This window comes from Eucyclogobius newberryi, unplaced genomic scaffold (genome assembly GCF_026437365.1).
Source record: "Eucyclogobius newberryi isolate DKJ021-1_F unplaced genomic scaffold, fEucNew1.0.hap1 SCAF_2, whole genome shotgun sequence".
NCBI lineage: Eukaryota > Metazoa > Chordata > Actinopteri > Gobiiformes > Gobiidae > Eucyclogobius > Eucyclogobius newberryi.
The window spans coordinates 15,963,689-15,985,602 of NW_027315834.1; the positions used below are offsets into that span (position 1 = coordinate 15,963,689).

The following is a 21,914-nucleotide window of genomic DNA, read 5'->3' on the forward strand; positions in this document are numbered from 1 at the left end:
AGGTATTAAGTATTAAATGTAGCTGTAATGTGTTTCTATTTATACAGTTTTACAACTGTTCTACGGCATGTTACAATTTTTTGCAATGTTATGTTTTTAAATATTTCATACATATATACTGATCTGACCAAACAGAACAGTGCGTACCAGCACGCTGCAGATGCCTATGATGCTTCTTCTTGGATGTATCTCTTTAATCTCCTCTTGAAATAAAGGTGATTGACATGGAGCACTGTTGTTGGTGGATTCCTGTAGTAGCCAGAGCAGTGTTGCCTGACGACAGATCTCTGAGTGGGACAGGACCAGTGCACACCTGTGTGGGTGGAGCGAGCTGCAGCTGATGACAGAGTGCACTGCTCTGCCTGTGTCTGGATCCCGGGCCGCTGTGCTGTGTGAGCCGTCACTGCTGTAGAGGGGCCACTTACTATAGCGGGTATCCATGGAAACCAGGTGTGAACTTGCAGAATGCAGACACACATACGCTGAAAATAAAGAACCGGTAAGACTAGGGCTGTTACCTGTTTTTGTGGTGACGACAGTATTTAGTATTTTTAATTCACAATAAAAAGTCATATTTTTTCAAGAAAAGGTCACATTTCCTCTAGAGATACAAAAATAAAATTAGGTGTGACAACAGTCACATAAAAGTCACAGTCCATAAAAAAGACTAGTGTTAAACAAATTTGATCCAAAGTCTTCAATCTATGGCTGTCTTAAAGTCTGTTTGTTCCATGTGGCGAATGTCCAGTATCAAACATGTGAGACATGAGATAATCCTCATATTGTCCATCAATCAACTTGGCTGCATTGTTCCTGGCAAACCAACAGTCCACACTCTGTGTCCCACTCAAGATCTTCCTGGTCTTCTGCACCACCGGCACAAAGCGCTCCTTGACTTTCAGGACTGTAGAGGGCGCCAGGTCTGCTCCTGACTCAGCAAGGCCAACTTCTTCATGTAAGAACTGACCTGGAAGTGCAGGTGGTATTTAATAAAGAAGAGTCTGCACATTCTATCAAAGCTCCAATTCTTCAGCTGTTTCGCATGCCACTGAGGAGACGCAAGAAGAAAACCTCCTCGCTCCGGCCATCTCCTCAGTGGCTGTGAGTCAGCTGAAGAATTGTGGAATAGAAGCAGTGAGAAGGAAAATGAACACAGATGTGACTCCTCAATTGAAAATGTAATTGAAGAGTTGAGGTTAGGTATCAGAAATAAGATGCACCATTTTAAGTGTTGATTATGTTGAAAAGGATAAACATTGTAAATGTCTGGTCTTACCTAAAAGTCCATGGCAGCCGAGAGACAGTCCCTTGCTGTTGCCAATGTAGAAGCCCAGATGGTCTTTCTGGTAGGGGGCTGGGTTCTTGTACTGGTGCAGCAGAATGATGAAGCTTATGTTGTCTCCCACGGTTACGGTCACGTTGGACTTACCTACGATGGCCACCGTCAAGACCCCACTGGTCACAGTGACTGTGGAATGACAGCCCAAAACCATGCGATCTTTGCCATCCAAGATGACCTTCTTAGGAGTCACTTCGATGTAAGCTCGTTTGGGCTGGTCCACTACAATTGTTATGGTGTTGAAATATGTACGCTGCTGCTTGTGGCTGCCTGGAGGGGCTGGAGCCCCAATGAGCTTTCCATTTACTGTCACACCTAAAATGTAGACAATAGAAGTCAACTTTCTTTGTACATATATTTTTGCTGTTTATTTATTCAACCAGATATTTGGAAAGAATGCTGCTCTCATTTAGGACATGAGCTACTGTTTAGAACCCAGTAATATGTGTATTTTTGCAACTGTTGTTTATGTCTGTGATAAAAACATACCAGAATTCTTGTGATCCGAGACCAGACTCAGGATGTGTCCAGGCTCACCGTTAATGTTAAAGCACACGGTCAGTTTGCTAAGTGGAATCTCCACAACAAAGTGGGGGTCACCATCAGCTAAGAACAGGAGAGACATACGTAAGTTTCAACATGCTACATGTGTACACTCTACACAACCTCAAACAAGTGGTTATTACACACATTCTTTGCTATAATGGAGACCTTTTTAAAAAATCTGATCTTGTGAGAGCCAACAGAAATGAAAAGAGAAGTGATGAGGCAAGAGATGATAGAGTAAGGGTAATGACAGGGTCATTAGCCTTGGCTAACTGCCTGAGATGCGGGGCTCTTGGCTGTGACACAAACTCGGCCCCTGTGCACTTGCATGTGTAAAGTACCACTTTGTGCCTTTGTAGGTATTTCAATTAGACCCTCTGTGTTCTTCCTTTTTCCAGGTGATGTTCAGAGCTATTCCTGAGCTGTTTGTTCACACTGTCTGTGTGATCACCTCTGTCTACTCGACAAGAATCCAAATTACAGAGCTTCAACTTAGAAGGAAAAAGAGGGCCCTGTACATTCCCCGTATCAGAAGAAAATGTATCATATTGTAGTATTTTCACTAGAGAGAAATATAATTCTTAAATCCCACCTGATGTTTTGGATATAGTAATTGGTTTCTTGGCTGAACCTTTACCTGAAAGTAGAGTGAAAAACAGTTTCAGTTGTCAAATAGTGCTCTTTGTCAATTTACAGACGTGAAAGACCCTAACCAACTCTGTTGCTCTTATGAGAAGCGCTTGCTGAGCTTTGGTCAGATTTCTGTGGCTGTTCTTCCTCTGTGTCCTCTGGCAAGCTGTTGACAGCCAAATCCCCTCCCAGTGGAGCTGGGGAGACGGTGGGCGCCGGTGCCATGGTCCCGTCATTCAGGACCTCAGGCTTCTCCACCTCTAAGCTAGTCAGCGGTGTGAGGAAGTTGTATGTCAGAGACAGGTTTGTGGCCTGCTTGATGTGCTCTTCTCTTTCTTTGCTTGTTTGACTTTTCAGCCTTGACCGAAGACCATCTTTAACACTGAGGAAACCCCACACACGTTCAGTAAAGTCCTCAGCAATGGCTCCCAAAGCCACGTCCCATCTGAAGGAGTTGACAGAAGCTGAAGGTCTTCCACTGCCCGCCAGTGCTAATGTGGCTGCTTTGACGTGCTTCTCTGTCTCGAGCTGGCGATGGCGCAAGGGCACGTCTGTCTCCAGGATGATGCTCTTGTCGTTGTTGGTGGCAGTGACCTGCACATGAAGAGACTCTGCACTTTTGTTTGTCAGCTTTCCAGCAATGACAATCTCTGAGCCATTAAAGAAGTTTGTGAAGAGATGCTGTGTCACATACTGCACTGACTCCTCGGTGTAGTTGATCCTTATGTCAGACAGAAGAGGGGTTCCAATTTCATCATAGAACCTGGTAAAACATAGACAAACTGAGAATTAGAAAGGTTAACATACATGTACAGCCAGAAAACTACCAGGCAATAGTTTGAAGTTAGTGATTTAATTCTTATCTTCTCCAAATAGCCAACACTGTTTATTTTCCTCCAGTAAATGCTATGCAGTAAAGATATGCGCATGACAACATACCTTGGAAATTATACCTCGTAGCATTTTTACAGAATTTTCAGGGAAGAGCAGAAAATGTAGAATTTAGGCCATACAAGCATAGCACACACAAGAATATTCATGTTCTGTACACACAAATGACAGTGCATGCTATAATTAAACTACTTTTTCAATATTGATTTAAAAACTAGACTTACATTTCTTACATTACTCGAACAAACCTGTCCTTAGCTCAACCAGGATGCTTCTATACTTAGGACTGACATTTTTGCAGGTATGTTTTTTCCGGGTATAAGCCTGCTTGTCTAACCTCACTAAGTTTGTCACCCCACTTGAGGGTTTGTGCACACATTCTTATACATGCATATATGCCTACGTTTCTAGAGCCTGTGTCCTGTTTTTGTATGGCAGTGACCCCCCCTCACCCCTTAACAAGGCTGTTTGTTTAAGCCGGAGGAGGCCCATTATCAGTGCAGGCTAACCCCTCAGACACAGGTATTACAACACACACACATTCCAGCAACTGAACAAACACCTTGTGTGACCAAGTGCGGAAGAGGGATCTAGGGAGAGGAGAGGCCGGTCTGGAAAGGACAGAAGAAAGGTGGTCTGTACCAAACATAGGGAGGCAGTGACAGGCTGCAGCTGATTAAAGACCTCTGTTGTCAGCACCGTCACATTTGTGCTCTTCGTTCCTTTATAACGTGATGACAGACGGAAGCTTATGTCACACAAGAGAAAGGAGGTATTTAGGAAAGCTAATAGTCTAATAAGATCGGATATTTTTTTAAGAGTGGCTACATCTTTTTCGAGCATGGAAATCAATTCAGGGGTGTCCAAACTTTTTTTCACTGAGGGCCGCATTTTGAAACTTTTACAGAGCAGAGGGCCACAACCCGACAATGTTGAATAATTTGAGAAATGTTGCATTTGACATAGTTTAATTAGACTTGGAACATTAAAATTAGGTTGTTACAACATCAAAATGCTTGAATTTTTCAAATTTGACAGTAAAAAGTACTACTTTTGTTGTTTGGACCAACTTAGCAGTGTTGGGAGATTTTCCTTTGTCTCAGAAGCCAGAGGGCCAACAAAGATTGTTCTGAGGGCCGCATTTGGCCCCCGAGCCGTAGTTTGGACATGCCTGATATAGATGAATGTAACACTAAACAGTAAAAGTGTTTTCTTTTTTTAAGGATTTTTTTTAGGCCTGTACTCTTCATTTACCAGGACAGTGCAGCGTGAAATGGGGATAATACCGGATTCAAGTTCACGACGCTGCGGCCTGTCCCACGCGGCAGGCATCAGTGCCATCCACTCGGCAACAAGCGGCGCGTAAAAGTGTTTTCAATTTTCTAATTTCAATGGAATGAGATACTAAACTATCAGTCCCCAAAGTATAGGGCAACTGGCCAATGCAATTATAAACACTGTATTAAGAGCTGGCCTTTAATAGCTAATTCTACAACACTCAAAACCAATACAAATGAGTTTACCCTTTGAGCATGGCACTAGCGTCTGCCTCTTCGCTGATTCGCCTCATCATGCCACAGTTTTCCAGTGCCATTCTGTCCAACAGCTTATAATCCACATCATTTCCGATCCCAATGGTAAAGACGCAGAACTTCTCTTGCACCGCAGAGCGAGTGTTTCCCAGTATTTTCACAGACTGAACCTCTCCAACAGTGGGGCGTCCGTCAGTCAGGAAAATAATGAGAGATACACTATTGGGGTTGGCCTCTGACGTAGAAAGGTAATCTCGAAGCAGAGAGGAGCCTGTCTCGATTGCACTGTTAATGTTGGTACCTGTCATAAAAAAAGCATGCGTTATTCTTTATATCAAAGTGAATCTGGTAACAATAGTTGAACATATTCATTGTTTTAGTTCCCACCTCCAGTGGGAGAGATCATGTAAATAAACTTTTTGGCATCTCTGACATTGAGTGGAGTGACCGGCACCAGGCGATTCTTCCACTCTTTGACTTTGTTGGAGAAGCTTATGAAGTTAAAATGATCGCTCGGACGGAGATCGCCTAAGATGGTTAGTAGAGCCTCTTTGGTCTGCAGAAGAGAAAAGACAAGAAAAGTCGCCCGTGAGCTTTGGTAGACGGGCATCTGCATTTGCTGTGTGGGTGTAACATAGCTATAATTTTGGCTCTGGACCAATTACAGAAGTCTATATGGGCGATACACAGAAAGATTAGGACCACATGCTGACCTATCATAAAGGCCTCTATTGTGAAGCCACATCAGAAATCCCTTGTTTGTGCGTCTGTGATAAGTGGGGAGAGAGATCAGGGGTCGAAGGGGGCTGTTGTCTGGAACGTTCCATTACCCCATACAAACTGACCTTCCACTCTCACAACACAGCACTGTGTCCCGAGCGCTCAGCAAATCTGTTTTCCCCTTTTGACTCTACCGAGTGATCTGTGCAGCTGCACAGATCACATGCGACCGACCGAAAGGGAATTTCATGCTATTGCGCAGGGGAAAGCTCTGGTGCTGATATTCCAGTGTAGGAGTGAGATAGAGGCCTGTTTCATTACTGGATGAAGTCATTTAATGTCCTTTAAACACATGCTGCACACATTTACTGAACTATACACACACAACACCGGGTTTAGTTTAGATTACAGAAAAAGTGAGAAGGATCCCATAATGCCTGATGTGGCGTCTATGCGGAGAGTCACTTTAAATGTATTAAATGTCAAACTAAATCTACTGCTGTCAGGTGCGAATCAACAGTAAACCAGGACAATCAAGAGGAAGTAAAGAAATACAGTTCAAATGGCTGCAATGGTTACATTTACTAAATTGTACTTTTCAGAATATTGTTTTTTGATTCGGTTACATTATTAGCATCAGTTTAGTATTAGTTTCTCCAAATACTTTTTTACACTTTTCTTTTTTAAAAAACTTTTTTACAGTAATTATTTTGGGTCACTCGTTTCTTTGACTTCTACTTGAGAAATATTTTAGAGTAATGTTACTCTTACCTGAGCACACTTTGTATCCTATCCACCTTCGATAGGATACAAAAAAAAAAAAGAAGAAGAAACACAACAACAAATGGACTCAACTTCAGCAAAAGTACTTCTTTGTTCTAATGACCGGTTGTACCTGTTTAATCTTCTTTCCCACCATGGATGCGCTGGTGTCTATGACAAACACTACGTTCTTGGGAACAGCCGGTAGATCTTTCGGAGCAAAGAAGTGGACGAAGTGGCCGTTTAACACCTGGAAAAGTGCACACACAACAGTGAGGTCAGCTGCAGTACGTGTGATTGTCAAGATTTAAGGTTATCCTGAAGACAGACACTGGGTTTTGGCGTAATAGCAGAGCAGGTGGCAGGAAGCCGGCTGAATTAATGACTAGCAGGTGGTTGGACGAAAGTGCACGAGTGAAGGAGAGCGTAGGGGAATTGTGACCATACATAAAATCTTTGAGCTATTCTATCAGATGGAAGAAAGTCTTTAAAACACTTTTATTGATAACACACCTGTACGTCGCCAATTCCGAACTCTCTTTCCACATCGTAGCGAACTACAAAGTCTCCAAGGGTCCCACTTGTGCTGATCTTGACCTGCTGCACGATGCTGGGGCTAAACGTGATACTGCACACATTCTTCTGGCTTTTGATGACAGTTGTGACGGGGGGCGCAGGTTTGGCTGGACGAGGAAGAAAATAAATATGTTTAAATGGTATTTCTTATAAAAAAAAAGATTTTACATGTCAATGTCAATAAACAACTCATTTGATGTTTTTCAGTCAGGTTTTAGACCTCATCACAGCACTGAGACTGCTCTTGTCAAGGTGACAAATGACATCCACCTGAACACTGACACGGGCAAAGCCTCAGTCTTAATTCTGTTAGATCTGAGTGCTGCTTTTGACACTGTCGATCATGGGATCCTCTTACAGAGACTAGAGGACTGGGTGGGCATCACTGGCACTGCCCTAAACTGGTTAAGGTCCTATCTGGAAGACAGGAAGTACTTTGTTGAAATTGGTAGCTGTGTCTCAGACCACATGACCCTGACCTGTGGAGTGCCCCAAGGGTCAGTCCTGGGTCCCCTTCTGTTCAACCTCTACATGCTGCCGTTAGGTCAGTTGATACGCAGTGAAAATGTGTCCTATCACAATTATGCAGACGACACTCAGATCTATGTTTCACTGTCGGCAGGTGACTATGGACCAGTAGATTCACTCTGTCACTGCATCCAACAGATCAGTTTGTGGATGCAAAACAACTTTCTCCAGCTGAACTCAGACAAGACTGAAATAATCGTTTTTGGCCCACAGAAACAAAGAGAAAGTGTTAGTGGTCACCTCCAGAGTCTCGCTCTAAAACCTACAAACCAAATTAGAAATCTGGGGGTAATAATGGACTCAGACTTGAACTTTAATAGCCACGTCAAATCAATAACATCAGCAGCTTTTTACCATCTAAAAAACATTGCCAAAATCAAAAATATAGTGTCAAAACCAGATTTAGAGAGACTTATCCATGCGTTTGTCTCCAGTAGATTAGACTACTGTAACGGCCGCTCACTGGTCTCTCCAAACGAGCTGTAAAACAGCTGCAGTACATCCAGAACGCTGCTGCTCGGGTCCTGACTAGAACCAGGAAGTATGATCACATTAGTCCTGTTCTCAGGTCTCTGCACTGGCTCCTGTGGCTCAGAGAATAGACTTTAAAGCAGCTCTGCTTGTGTACAAGTCTCTCCATGGCCTAGCACCAAAGTACATCTTGGACATGTTAGTGCCATATGAACCATCTCGGACTCTGAGGACCTCAGGGACTGGCCTCGTGCTGGTGCCAGAGTCAGGACTAAATATGGACCGGCCTCCCGCTGGTGCCAGAGTCAGGACTAAACATGGACCGGCCTCCCGCTGGTGCCAGAGTCAGGACTAAACATGGGGAATCTGCGTTTCAGTTTTATGCAGCTAAAATCTGGAACAGTCTTCCTGAAGATGTGAGACAGGCTTCTACTCTGACAATGTTCAAATCTAAGCTAAAAACAGTTTTGTTTAGCTGCGCATATGACTGAAACTATTTTTTCTTTGCACTCTTCTCTTTTGTTTGTGATTTTATTAGTTTAGACAATCAGTTGGATTGATAATTTTTAATTTAGTTAATTTTATTGTATTTCTGTTTCTGTAATTTCTTTGTGATTTGAATGCATTTTTCCTGCTGTGTGAAGCACTTTGAATTGCCTTGTGTATGAAATGTGCTCTACAAATAAACTTGCCTTGCCTTACGCACGTACTTTTTTTCAACATGGCCAGTACATAATAAGAGCAGAACTAATTAGAAAGCGCAGAGAGATCAGCAAAGTCACACGAGAGCCATAACTAGCAGAATGTAGTGTCAATGGCCTCTTTGGAGATGGATAAGATCAGAGATGAGAACTATAGACAGTTAACTCATGTTTAATGTGGACTCAATGTGGATTAAAATCAGGCCGCTGAGGCTAGAGTTGCCAGAACCATAGCGGAAAATGTGTGGATGAAATCAAGATAGTTCACAAAAAGAGAATGCAGGCCGCATGCTGCACAGAAGACAGGAGATTGACTATAAAAAATGATTTAACCTGTTTTTGCGTTGGAGGAGGCAGAAGATGCGATGCCTTTTCCATTGCGCAGAGGCAGGACTTCCAGCTGTGTGATGGGAGAGTGGTCCACAATAGTGATGTCTAAACTGAGGCGACTGACCAGCTGCAGGGGCCGAAGGCTTGTCACATGCTCGTAGCGACCCAATCGTCTCTGTAGGAGCTCCTCATAAGTGAGGAAGAAGATGGCGCGGTTTCGACCTGGGATCTTGACCGCCATTCTAAACACTTCCAGATCTGATTGATCTCTGGGCAAGAAGAAAACATTTAAGTAACTATGAAATAATTCACATGTTTAAGTACAGATAATGAGAGTAGCATGAAAAGGCAAATGACTGAGCCTTCTGTGGACACCCAGACTATAAAATATGGAAAATACAAAGAAAAAAGAAAGATTCACTACACATTATGAGAACGACAGTGGCTGTGATATGAGCTCTCATCCACCAGGTCAAAGGTCAGCGGTTCAATCCCGCTTGGACCAGTCCTTGGGCAAGACACTTCTGGTTGATGATTGGTGAGGCAGATTTGCAGCCTTGGTTACAAACACTTACCAAGTAAATGAATGATGCACTTGAGTCTAGAAATGTGATATAAATCCAAGGCAATCATTTCTTTGGGCCTACATAGTGAAACTGACCTGTCCCAATAAGCAGGCCTGATTAAAACTAAACAGTGTGTAGCCTAATAAAAAAGGTCTTATCTAAAAGTTTCCTTTCACTTCTCATATAATTCACTCTGTTATTTAAATCAGTTACGGCCACACAAAATCCCATTTTCTCAAATGTCACATTACAGATGGAAATGATGTCACTCCTTCCAGAAGTCAGGAGTTATATGGCAGCCCTTGTCTCTGCAGCCAAGATCGTCTTCATACACATCCACCTAAAATGACACTGATCTTCACAGATGACTGCTTGTGGTAAAAGGTTTCAGGTGGGATATGATCAGCTGTGCTAAATTAGAGAGACCAGAAAGAGCTGGACAGTCAGGAGGTCTATGTAATAGAGACAGGCGCCAGTGAGGAGGAGGTGGGCGACCAGAAAACCAATCACGCACACACGCACAGGTACACACGGTTACCTTACCTTGAGTCATCTGATTCCTTGACTCGTGTTTTGTCATTTTCCTGTTTGACCCTCTTCTCCTTGGCTTTAACCTCACTCTGGTAGACGCGACCTCCTACGATCCTGGTTCAAGGGTCAGAGGTGAGGGATTAGACCAGGGTCACATCTATTATTGTGGTTTAAATTGTTATTTTCCTACAAAAGACTGCAAAGCTGCACACGTATCTTTACTTTTAACAGCCCCCAACAAGAATGTGAGCGTGTCTGTTGTATGCGTTAAAGCAGGGGTGGGCAATTATTTTCCTCCGAGGGCCATATTCAAATCCAGGCAAGTAGCGGAGGGCCGGCCCGCGATCATTGGTGTGAAAAAAAAAAATCCCCAAAATTTAATATGAAATAAAATATCACTTATCTGTCAAATATAGGCTATTGAATCTATTATTTAATTCATTTCACGTCATATTTATTAAGGATACAAGTGCAGACAGATGCCTGAGGGCAAAAAAGGAAAAAAATTAATAAATCAATTTTAATTAATTATTACTTGGACAAGCTTGGCGGGCCGGATTGAAAGGCCCGGTGGGCCGGATGTGGCCCACGGGCCGTAGTTTGCACACCCCTGCGTTAAAGTGTACTATGTTTTTGAACATTAGACTTCCAAAGCAATTGTACCTACGCCCTATTTGTGGACTATTAGGACTAGTGTGATCAATAATGTCTGTGGTCACGTGAGAGTGAGGCGCGTACATTGTGAAGTTGGAGATGTACGCGTTTGCGGGGATTGCAAAGTGAAAGACGCCCTCTGCGGCGGCGGAGTGACGGTTGAGCATGGCACAGTGCACCGCTGTGAAGGCGTAGCGGGAAATGATGGTGGTCTTTATGGAGAGCTCCTGGATATGAGGTCTGGTCTCCTGCGGAAGAGGCGCACATTCAAAGTGTTGGACTGAAGCAAGCAGGCCAAGTCTACACATTATCTCATTTCACTCATATTGTTCGGCAAGTGCATTTTAAGTTTCATTCTCCGTTAGTGACTAAATCTAAACACAAGCTGTGCAAACCCCAGTATTCTGGGATAGTATCCAGTACATTACACTCACATCTGCGCGTTCTTGGCGGACTCTCACGCGTCACACCCAATACTCCCTAGTTACTTTATATAAAAAAAAAAAAAACAAATAGGTCATGCATTGTCTATTCTATTCTATTCTGTTTTCTATTTAAACCCCACAACAATCTTAAAACAGCCTAAAAATCATTCTATAACATGCGTTGTTTCAAAAATAAATGAAAAAGATAAGATTACCTTGGTTAGAATGGTCTTGATCTGTCTTGGGACTCTACGTGGAGCCTGGAGACACAAGAAATATCAAAGACAACTGGAAGTGGGAAGTATGTTTAAAATAAAAAGCTCTTTTTCCTTACAATTCCCAAGTCAAAGTCAATTAAGTCCAGATCTTCATCAAACTGCGTATAGTTCGGTCCCCCCGCAGCCACCAGAAAACAAACAAATATTGAAGTGATGCGCAACATGTTTGAGACCTTATCCTCCAAATTAAGAAGTTACATGAGACATTGCAAGTCTTGTGCGTTGCTGAGAGCGTCTCAGAGTGACCACAGGGACACATGGACTGAAGCGCACGCCCACCCACAGAAGAGGGACGCGCTTTTCTTCAGATAACAAGGCGCTGCTGCTGCACTGACGAAGATGATGATGATGATGATGATGATTATAATGTGAAGAAAAAGCACAACAGAGGATATCAATTACACAAAGAACAAACTATTGGTGGTCACTAGGCTACAATAGGTCCAGTTTTAAACTAACTACTAATTCTTATGAAAGGTTGTCCCAATAGGCACAACAACTAGAACAGAAACGAACAAAAAAACAAAACACATATTACCCGTAAAAAAAAAAAAAAAAAATCATTAAAAAAAAATATAAAAACAAACAAACATGTATTTACTCTGCTGCTACACTCATGGTCATGTTTACCCTCTAGTGGTCAAAACCAAACCAATGTCTTGCAGCTCTTTCCACTCAACGCACACATACACATAATTACTCCAATACTACTAGCAATTGTTCTATCAATAAATTAGGCCACTTTAGTAAGTAGCCTATTGAAGTATCCACTGTAGAAAATACTTATATAATGAAAGTGACTTTTAAAAATAATTTATGTGTTGTGAACAATAACTCTGAGGCATCTGAAATAGTCAAATACAGCAAAAGACAGATTGGGTTAGAATTGGCACATTGGAAAAAGGTATAAAAAGTCCAGCAACTGTACATGGAGAAACCTTCTTTGTTGAGTATTTGTCAATATTTTGTCCTTCTTTGGGTTAATCATTATTTGAATAATGGTTAGATCTCATTTTTAAGCTTGATTGTCGGGTTTGATATGGTGGTACACATCTTACTGGGTTTACAAACCTTAACTGTAATGTATATAATGTAAATGTATATATACCTCTGAAAAGTCCACCAATGGGTGGGTAAACCTTCTTTGTTGAGTATTTGTTTTAATTAGAGACAGATATGTCAATATTTTATATTTTGTCCTTCTTTGGGTTAATCATTATTTGAATAATGGTTAGATCTTTTTTTTAAGCTTTATTGTCGGGTTTGATATGGTGGTACACAGAAAGCCAAGTAATATATATAATGTAAATGTATATACTGATAAAGCAGGATATTCAAAGACACAAAGATTAAACAGTGCATATGACGACTTCGGATTATAGGATGACCTTAACTGTCCTATTTATCCAGTCTATTTTACGGGTCAAGTTTCAAAGTTTCCTACTTCTTCGTGGGCCGCATGAAACACCACAAATATTGACTGGGCCGAGAGTCAATCAGCACAGTGTATTTTGACCTCTTGCACGGCTTCCACGGGGCACAGTATGACAGTGTGAACAGCAACATGAAGTGTCCACCATTAGTCCTCATCTTTGGGCTACTTCTTCTTCAACATAACCATGGATTTGAATTTGTTATAGATGGTGAATGGGAGGACGATTTGGTGAGTGTACACGCATAAGTGTTTTTTGATTATCAGCAGAGTCTGTGCCAAAGCAATGGGCACCTAAAATCTGAAATCTTAGTAACCTATAAATGACCTTATCTTTGTTTCAGCCGTCAGATTTAAGACATGAGAGACACAAGGTAAGATTTTCCACTTACTTTCACTTGCAATTTTCTTTTCTTTTTCTTTTTGGAAATAGTCATGGTTCACTGAAATGAAATGAATTGTGCAGTAATATTGTTGACACTCTGAAGGAATATATCAAGAGGTTAAACTTCACAATTCCACAAATAAATATGTGTTTCAGAGAGCCATTTTGACAAGTGAAGAGCAGGAATACTTTGAGGTACGACCCTTTCCACTGTGACACAGTTTATGCTTATCTAGAAATCAATGTGTGTCTTGTTTGACAAAATTCTCCTGACCGTCCGGTTATTGACTTTTCTTGTGATATTTTCTCTAAAAACATATTTTTGGTCAAATTCATGCATTTAATCAAACAATGTTTTCAGTCTTTCATAATCATAACTGTGTGTCTGTGATTTTGTCTTTCCATAGGTTGTCAGTGGGGAAGACATCACTATCAAAAGTTACAGAATAGAGAGCCATGTCACATCCCGGTTTGCTCATACCTCTGTCAGAAGCCATGTGGTCAACTCTGGGGCTAAAGCCCAGAGCATTGGCTTCAATGTCCAGATCCCCAAAAGAGCTTTCATCTCCAACTTTACCATGTTGGTCCCCATCACTTAACAATCTTCCTGAGTTTGACACACAACTGACATGTTCCTCTTACTGCAGGAATGTGAATGGAATTGTTTTTAAAGGCTCAGTTAAAGAGAAAACTGTGGCAAGGAACCTTTACGCTCAGGCCAGAGCCAGAGGCAAAGCAGCTGGCATTGTGAGGTACAAAAAACAGTGAGTTTATGTCAAATTATGGCGGATTGAAAATAAATGTTGTTATTCATAGGGCTAACTCCCAAGATGTGGAAACTTTTAAAACAGAGGTTCATGTGCCACCTGGAAGTAACATTGAGTTTGAGCTTAACTATCAGGAGCTGATGCAGCGCAAACTGGGCATCTACGAGCACCAGCTCTACCTGCAGCCAGGCCGACTGGTGCCACAGTTTCAGGTAGAATCATCATCTTTTTGTGTTATTATTTCAAAGTAAATGACCAAAATGTCTCTCCAGGTCGACGTCTATATATTTGAACCAAAAGGAATTTCCAAAGTAGAAACAACAGACACTCTTGGTGGTCATTTGTCAGAACTCATCAAAGTGACTACCACTGATGAAAAGGTAAACCTTTTTGCTCTTATAAGATTAAGTAGAAATGTGAAGCTTCTGTTTCGAAATATTTGTTGTTAGGTCCACATATTCTTCAAACCCAGCATGCAACAGCAGAGGAAATGCAGTAACTGCACTGGCAGTGCTATAGATGGTGTCCTCAGTGTTAAATATGACGTGAACAGGGACAACAATGGAGAACTTCAAGTTAGTAAACATATTCCTCTAATAAGCATTTCATTTTAGTGTTAATCTTACAGATTTATCCTTTCCATAGGTCTCCGATGGCCACTTTGTTCATTTCTTTGCACCATCAAATCTTTCTCCTCTTCCGAAAAACATTGTTTTTGTGATTGACGTCAGTGGGTCTATGTGGGGGGTCAAAATGAAACAAGTAAGTGCTTTTGAACTTCTTATTGATTAATGATGACACACTGACACCCTGTGGCTGTTGTGTAGAATACATTTAATCCCGATGTTGCTTCTTAGACAGTTGAGGCCATGCAAGCTATTCTTGATGACATGACCATTGACGATCATTTCAGTGTCATTGACTTTAACCATAATGTACGATGCTGGAGTGAGGACTTAGTTCCAGGCTCAAGTATACAGGTTGCAGATGCCAAGAAATATATCCAGGACATCAAGCCAAATGGAGGTACCACAATGTGTTTTTCACAAATGTAATTAGAGACCACTTTACGTCTTAATCTGCGTCTGCTTTCCACATGTGTTTAGGCACAAACATCAACGAAGCCTTGATTAGGGCGGTGCAGATTCTGGTGAAAGCATCACACCAGGGGCTCATAGACCCCCGGTCTGTGTCCATGATAATACTGGTGTCTGACGGAGATCCTACAGTGGGTGAGAAGCATTCCCCAACATTTCCAAAATTTACTTTTTACGATGTTCCCTGGTGGTTCCAACTGTTTAATGTAATGTGTTAATGTGTTTTGTGAAAAGTCAAATATTAAGAGTTATCTTTGCAGGTGAGGTCAAACTCAGTACTATCCAGAAGAATGTGAAGCGAGTGATGAGAGAAGAGTTTTCACTGTTCTCTTTGGGCATTGGCTTTGATGTGGACTATGACTTCCTGGAGCGGATTGCTATGGAAAATCGAGGAACGGCACAGAGAATCTATGCAAATCACGACGCTGCTGACCAACTCCGAGTACACACTTCATTCAAACAAAAGACTGTCTTAGAGAGAGTGTTTCTGCCATATTAATAACTTTTTTTTTCTCCACAAAAGGCATTTTACAGCCAAGTGTCGTCTCCGCTTCTGAGGAGGATCACAGTTCAGTTCCCAGAAGATTCAGTGTCTGACATCACCCAGAATCAGTTTGATAAGTTCTTCAGTGGCTCTGAATTGGTGGTGGCTGGCAAAGTGCTCCCCTCCGACACAGACACTCTGACCAGCTTTACCACTGCATCCGCCGTAAGTATCAGACACAGAATATTCTTCTAATACTAATACTAATGACCTCAAAGCTGCATGTGCAGTTTGTCTGTGTGATCATCTAAACCACGCTGTTCTTATCTAACACAAATTGTTTCTTTAACTATTTAACTGTTGTTTATCCAGGGAACTTTACAAACCTGCATATTAAAATGATGTGTGAGACCTGTGGACAGTCATGTTGAACCTAATATAATGAACCTTCTTCCTAAACAATTAACAAGCTCCATTTTTTACAATCAGGCTCGTCTGGATCTCACTCTGGAGACAGAAGCAGACGCCACTGAGCTGGACGAGCGGCTGGCCAAGCTGCACCACTCGTATCCAGGTTTTGCCCGACAGTTGTGGGCTTACCTCACCATCAAACAGCTGCTTGGTGAACGGTATGGGAGGCTGTTCACACAATGTACAACACACAGTCCAATTAGCGTCTACATTGTGATGTTCTTTGCCCACACTGTATTTTCCACAGGGCTATGGCTCCAACCGCAGCAAAAAAGCGAAAGATCACTCAACGCATCCTGTCTCTGGCGGTGGAGCATCAGTTTGTCACTCCACTCACTGCTTTACTGGTGGAAAATGAAGAAGAAAATGAGAGACTGTTGGCTGATTCTCCAAAAGACGCCAAACAAGGCTGCTGCTCGGGTAACAAAGCGGCATATTTTTAGTGTCATAAACCACTGCTGCATTTATCATACTATTATCATTTTTATTTCACAATGTTTTTATAGGCGTAGGTGTGACCCCAGTGACGTTGGTTTATCAGCATCCCCCCTGGGTCCTGATGACTACTCCTGCTCCTCCTAGCACTGTGGACAAGGGCCCAGAAGAGTATGCTTTACCCCAACGAGTCAATTTAGGTAAATTCTGTCCAGTGTAAAAAGGGTAAAACAGAAACCTAATGATCCAATTTTGCTCTTCCCAGTGGATAATGATCCTCACTTCATCATCCACCTGCCCAGACGCAATCTGGACGTGTGCTTCAATATCAACTCCAAACCAGGCCATATCCTCAATCTCCTGTCGGACAGTGGTACAGGTACGCAGTGCGCCTAACATCTGCACAAACCTCAGATTAAAAAGGTACAATTCTCTCAAATTGACTGACTGTTGGTTGTGCTTGTTTTCTGCAGGTGTTGTCGTGAATGGTCAGCTCATTGGCTCAAAGAAGCTGCATAAAAACAAACTCAACACTTATTTTGGGACAATCTCATTGTACTCTCAGCCCGAAGGAGTCAGTGTCACCGCCAGCACCAGCAACATCACCGTTTCAGATGAAAGAAACACCAATGTCTTTTCCTGGGACGCCACAACAGATATCACACAGGATGGGTAGGTCTATACATCACTCATACACTACTAGGCTATACAGATTATTTGTATTTGAAATGTTATGTTGTTGCAGTGTGAGGATACGCATTGTGAAGAATTCCAATGTTACGATCACAATAAATGACAACATTCAAGTGACAGTGTTGCTTCATCGGATTTGGAAAAAGCACCCGTTTAATGTTGACTTCCTTGGGATCTATATTCCTACAAACAACCAGTACTCGCCACTCGTCCACGGCATCATAGGTAACATTACACACCACATTTCTTTTCCTAGACCAGGTAACACCAACGACACAAGGGTACTATGAACATATTTATTAGATGAGATGTGATAAAGGGCCACGAATGGTGAGAGGAACATGTTCTGTCTATCCAGCAGACTAGGAACCACCCTTTTCCTTCTAGTGCGGTTCTTAAACAGTAAACATAGAAGGAAGGAGCGGTCAAAAGAACCATGACCAGCTGTGTTCAATGGACTTCCTCGGTACAAATACATGTATAAGAAATAATAATAATATAGCTAGAAAAAGGTAGGGAGACCAGCGCTATGACAGACCCATAGCAGGTCTAAACGAAGACAATAGATCTCAACTCGAACTATGCAAATGCTAAAGTAGTTTTAAACAAGTACTAACCCAAAAGAGGCCAAAAAATTGCTCTAAATCCAGTTTGCTGCAGATGTGCACTAAAAAAAGGTGCCTTCAGTGTAAAATCCCCTTGACAGCTGGATAAGTAAACACAGATCAATCAAAACGTATGTATAAATAAAGATACAATAACCATGACAACCACAGTATTGACAGAAAAAAAAAAAAAACTAAGTGTATATTATTTGAGATGACTGTTTTAAGAATAATGCATCCAGATGAAAGTAAAGAACAAGGTTAAAGCCCACCGTGTGCAAGATTTGAGTCCCATTTAGTCCAGTTTACGTCAAATGTGTCCTTTTCCAAGTTCAGTCCGTATTATATGTGATTTTTTGTCACTTTTCCGTATGTCAATTATGATGACAGTCCAGTCCTTTGTTGTTGGTGCCATTTGTGTCATCCATTTTTTTGTGACGGCCTTTTCCCCGGCTGCCAGAAGTATCTTCCAGAGACATGCATTCTTATTGTCTATGGCAGGGGCTCTGAGGCCCTAATGCATAGTTCTATAATCTAGTGTTAAAAAGAGTCTGCAGTGCCTTCTGTCCAATAGGTCTGTGCAACAGGACAGTCCCAAAATACATGATACTGATGTGCCTCCTGGCAACCATGTTTTCTCCAACATTCAGCCCCTCCCTGTGAGTAATGAACACTTTGACCTGGTGGGATAGGTCATTTCTTCCCTGGTGTAAGTTGTTAAAGCAGACACCGAACTAAAGCACAAAGACACAACCCAAACTAAATTCAAGTGTATCTATAAAAAGTGTCTAGGCGTTTCTGAAGCTTCATACATTATTCAAAGTCTGCATTTGTTGTTACAGGGCAGTTTTCTAGAGAACCCGATGTTCGAGTGTATGACATCCATGAAGGAGTGGACCCTCTTAAGAAGGAGGCTACAATGGAAGTGAAAGGAAACCAACTTCAGGTTACTAGGTAATCACCAAAATAATGAACTGCAATATAAATGATCTCTTAAGTGTTTCTAACAATAAACTGATCCACTGTGTGAACCAGGGGCTGGCAGAAGGACTACAGGACCGAAACCAAACATGGCTCAAACGTCTACTGCTGGTTTGTGCACAACAGCGGGAAAGGATTCATTGACGGTCACTACACTGATTACATCGTCCCAGATCTGAACAGTTTTCTCCAGATGAATTAGATGTTCTCTCTCATTTCCCCACTCTTTTCTTTCATCTCTTTTATTAGTCCTCTTGACTTGTGTAATGTATAAAAAAAAACACACATAAGAGAGTGAAGAAACATAATTTTCACTGAAGTTTTAGATTTTATGTGAAAGAAAAACAAATTTGATGAATGCCTGTAAATAAATGCAAGAAAATAGAACATAATAAATCCTTTATTAGAAAAAAAGCAGTATTTTCCGATCAACAGGTAATACATTAATTAAAAGCTAATTGAACTCATCTTTTTGAGTCTCTGGGGTAGGCGTTGTGGGATATGTAAAATATACAGAGAAAGAATTGAGGTTGTAACTCTGACACAGTAGAGCATCCTACACTTTCAGGGCTTCAAAAAGACTAATGTGCCAGTCATCAGGCCAGTTTGGAGAAATCCTCATAGGCGATGTTATGCACCGTCCGCCCCTTCTGTGGACCCTGGAGGGAACACACACATATGTTATCATGCCTTTTTGTAATATCATTTAGCCCTAACAATACTACACATCACATTCAGAATTTGACAGATACAGCATTTTCAATTCAGTGAAACACAAACTTACCGAGTCAAGTGTTAGCGTAGCACTGAAGTTTTTCTCATCTATTCCCTCTAAAATGGCTTCTGTATTTCTGTATTGACCGTTCACAATCAAAACACTTTTGCCTGTACAATTACAAAAATAAAAATCAAAACAACTTTGCAAAACTAACAGCTACTGATTTAATTTGATGGACTGGTTTACCTGGTGCCGGTATGACCGTTTCTACATGATTTTGGTCCAGTTTCAGTTTGTCTCCGGAGTCGACCAGCTTTACCACAGCTGTATATTTATCGTTTACTTCCTGTGGAGTAAATGTGATGAGTCGCAGAGTTATTGAGAGAGTCATTTCTAATTGTCAATAAGCTCTAGCAGTAAAGAGTTCTGACTTTAGGGGAAGTCATTTGTAGTTTCAAACAGAACAAAATAAATATTGAATAAAAAACTGGATCGATCAATATGAGGAGAAAATAAATGTGCCCTATATTTTCTTGTATTGCCCTGCGCTGACAGTTTTCTCCCTGTAAAATAAATTGTGAAATGATCTCACCACAACAACAGCCTTCTTCTTGTGGTACCTCTCTCCAAGTCTTTTAGTAACGACTTTGACGATGATGTTAGGTTGTAACCAGTAGTCCGTTTTCAAAGGCTCCCGTTTTGGCCTCCTCCGCTCTTCCATCTGAAAAAACAAAACAAAAAGGTACTTTAGCTTCAATATTATATTTTTCTTAATATATTTCTTGCATAGATGGATCAATATACATGTAAGATTCTACCTCTTTGATCTCTTCAAGGGCAGACTTTTTCTTCTTGCCTTCTTTGGAGCTTGAACCGGAGGGAATCTCTTTTCTTTTAGTTGATGCTGCAGCTGCTTTCAACGCACTTGCTCCCAGTAAAGAACTAAAGCAATATGTGGTCATTTTTAATAAAAGTAATAGAATACAAGTAATGTAGAATAAGCTTAAACAGTTAATATTGTTTATATTTACCTTGACTTTGACGGTCCGGCAGCAGAAGTGGCAGCAAGGTTAAATGCCACTGTGAAACAAAAAAAAAACCTTAGAATAACATTAATTTAATATAAAAATGTACGAGAAATAATCCAAGCACAAAACCAAACCTTTCTCCTCTTCACTTTCTCTTTTGAGCTCAGTGTAAGATGGGGTGTCCTACATACAAACATATTATAAAAGAAAACATTAACAATCTTAAATGGTGTTCATTGGGGTGTTTTAGAGTCTGCTGGTAGCATTCACCTCCTCCTCTTTGCATCCACGACCTCTTTGGACCTGCTCCTCTATAAAACGTGCACTCCGCTCTTCATCATCCAAGTCATGCTTTTTCTTCCTGGCCAGTTCCTCTTGGCGCCGGATAGTCTCTGGGTCGCGGTCGATGTATTGGACATACCAGCCTTTAGGAGTCTCGTCCACCTTACACAGCCCTAGAAACAGGCAACAGCCAATTAGTATTGTAATAAAACAATATAATCATAGTGTTTTGTTTCTCACCTTCTCTTCCCAGCCATTTGGTGAAGTCAGTCAGAGTTTCCCATCTTGTTGAGTTCATGTGGACGTGCTCTCGGTGACTGATGTACTCATTATACACAATGTTGTTATGCACACGCTTGGTTCCTACAAGAAATGTGATTACATGCAGATCAAATGAAACACTTACTAAACACAGAACAAAAAAACTTAAAAACTTACCAAAACGTCTTCTGAGAAGCTCAACAAAATCCTGTTTGAACTCACTGAAAAAGTACATTATTAAGGTCAAATATTATTCCTATAAGAGTTAAAATAGTTCGTCAGACAACTTACTTTGAAAAGTTATCCATAAACTTGGAAGGATTTTCTGAGGCCAATAGTAGCTGCCTCTGATGAGACTCTGACATACAGTGGCATTTGAAGCCATTCTGAACAAAATAATAAGAAATACAATTCATTAAAAGAAAACATACACTTTAGAGTGAAGAGGAAAAGTGACTTACCTCATCTCTGCATTGTTTTTGGCACATCTGACAATACCATCTTAGCTTCTGTAGACCCTTAGCTTTTATTCGGTTACTAATAGCTTTTGGAGAGAGGAAATCCGCCTTTCCCATCTCGACTAATCACACAATAACACTTTTAAATCAATAAGTGTCTAAAGAGGGATATTTGTGGACATAAACCACAAATCTTATTGATTTTTTAAGACACTTGTTTACCGTTTTTAGTCTTTAGTCCACGACCATCCGCGTTTCCGCGTGACGGGATCTCGCGATTATCCACAAAACTCGCGAGAATCGCATTCTTGTGATTTTGTTTTCAGTGATAATTTTG

The 21,914-nt window shown here is 41.3% G+C and overlaps 3 protein-coding genes across 3 annotated transcripts; 1 reads left to right on the forward strand and 2 right to left on the reverse strand.

The window, feature by feature from the left end:
- Nucleotides 1-103: 103 nt before the first annotated feature.
- itih5 (inter-alpha-trypsin inhibitor heavy chain 5) lies at nt 104-11,718 on the reverse strand. The gene is made up of 14 exons (XM_072453747.1): nt 11,537-11,718; nt 11,418-11,462; nt 10,862-11,025; nt 10,136-10,237; nt 9,030-9,295; nt 6,934-7,103; nt 6,554-6,670; nt 5,326-5,494; nt 4,930-5,239; nt 2,599-3,278; nt 2,478-2,522; nt 1,829-1,945; nt 1,277-1,654; nt 104-967 (listed from the first exon to the last, which is right to left on the reverse strand). Exons 1-14 carry the CDS (start codon nt 11,642-11,644, stop codon nt 714-716), a joined length of 2,925 nt encoding a protein of 974 aa, XP_072309848.1. The 5' UTR covers nt 11,645-11,718; the 3' UTR covers nt 104-713.
- A 1,251-nt stretch (nt 11,719-12,969) lies between these two features.
- On the forward strand, nt 12,970-19,743 carry itih2 (inter-alpha-trypsin inhibitor heavy chain 2). The gene is made up of 21 exons (XM_072453748.1): nt 12,970-13,143; nt 13,257-13,286; nt 13,454-13,492; nt 13,705-13,877; nt 13,945-14,049; nt 14,114-14,276; nt 14,337-14,444; nt 14,514-14,639; nt 14,710-14,826; nt 14,922-15,090; nt 15,171-15,296; nt 15,422-15,603; nt 15,685-15,870; nt 16,135-16,274; nt 16,364-16,536; nt 16,623-16,751; nt 16,817-16,930; nt 17,025-17,223; nt 17,297-17,469; nt 18,692-18,803; nt 18,885-19,743. The coding sequence occupies exons 1-21, from the start codon at nt 13,045-13,047 to the stop codon at nt 19,030-19,032; spliced, it is 2,811 nt and encodes a 936-aa protein (XP_072309849.1). The 5' UTR covers nt 12,970-13,044; the 3' UTR covers nt 19,033-19,743.
- On the reverse strand, nt 19,213-21,836 carry kin (Kin17 DNA and RNA binding protein). The gene is made up of 12 exons (XM_072453749.1): nt 21,581-21,836; nt 21,411-21,505; nt 21,297-21,340; nt 21,099-21,221; nt 20,847-21,031; nt 20,711-20,759; nt 20,580-20,628; nt 20,367-20,490; nt 20,141-20,269; nt 19,795-19,894; nt 19,615-19,715; nt 19,213-19,489 (listed from the first exon to the last, which is right to left on the reverse strand). The coding sequence occupies exons 1-12, from the start codon at nt 21,692-21,694 to the stop codon at nt 19,427-19,429; spliced, it is 1,176 nt and encodes a 391-aa protein (XP_072309850.1). The 5' UTR covers nt 21,695-21,836; the 3' UTR covers nt 19,213-19,426.
- Nucleotides 21,837-21,914: the final 78 nt, after the last annotated feature.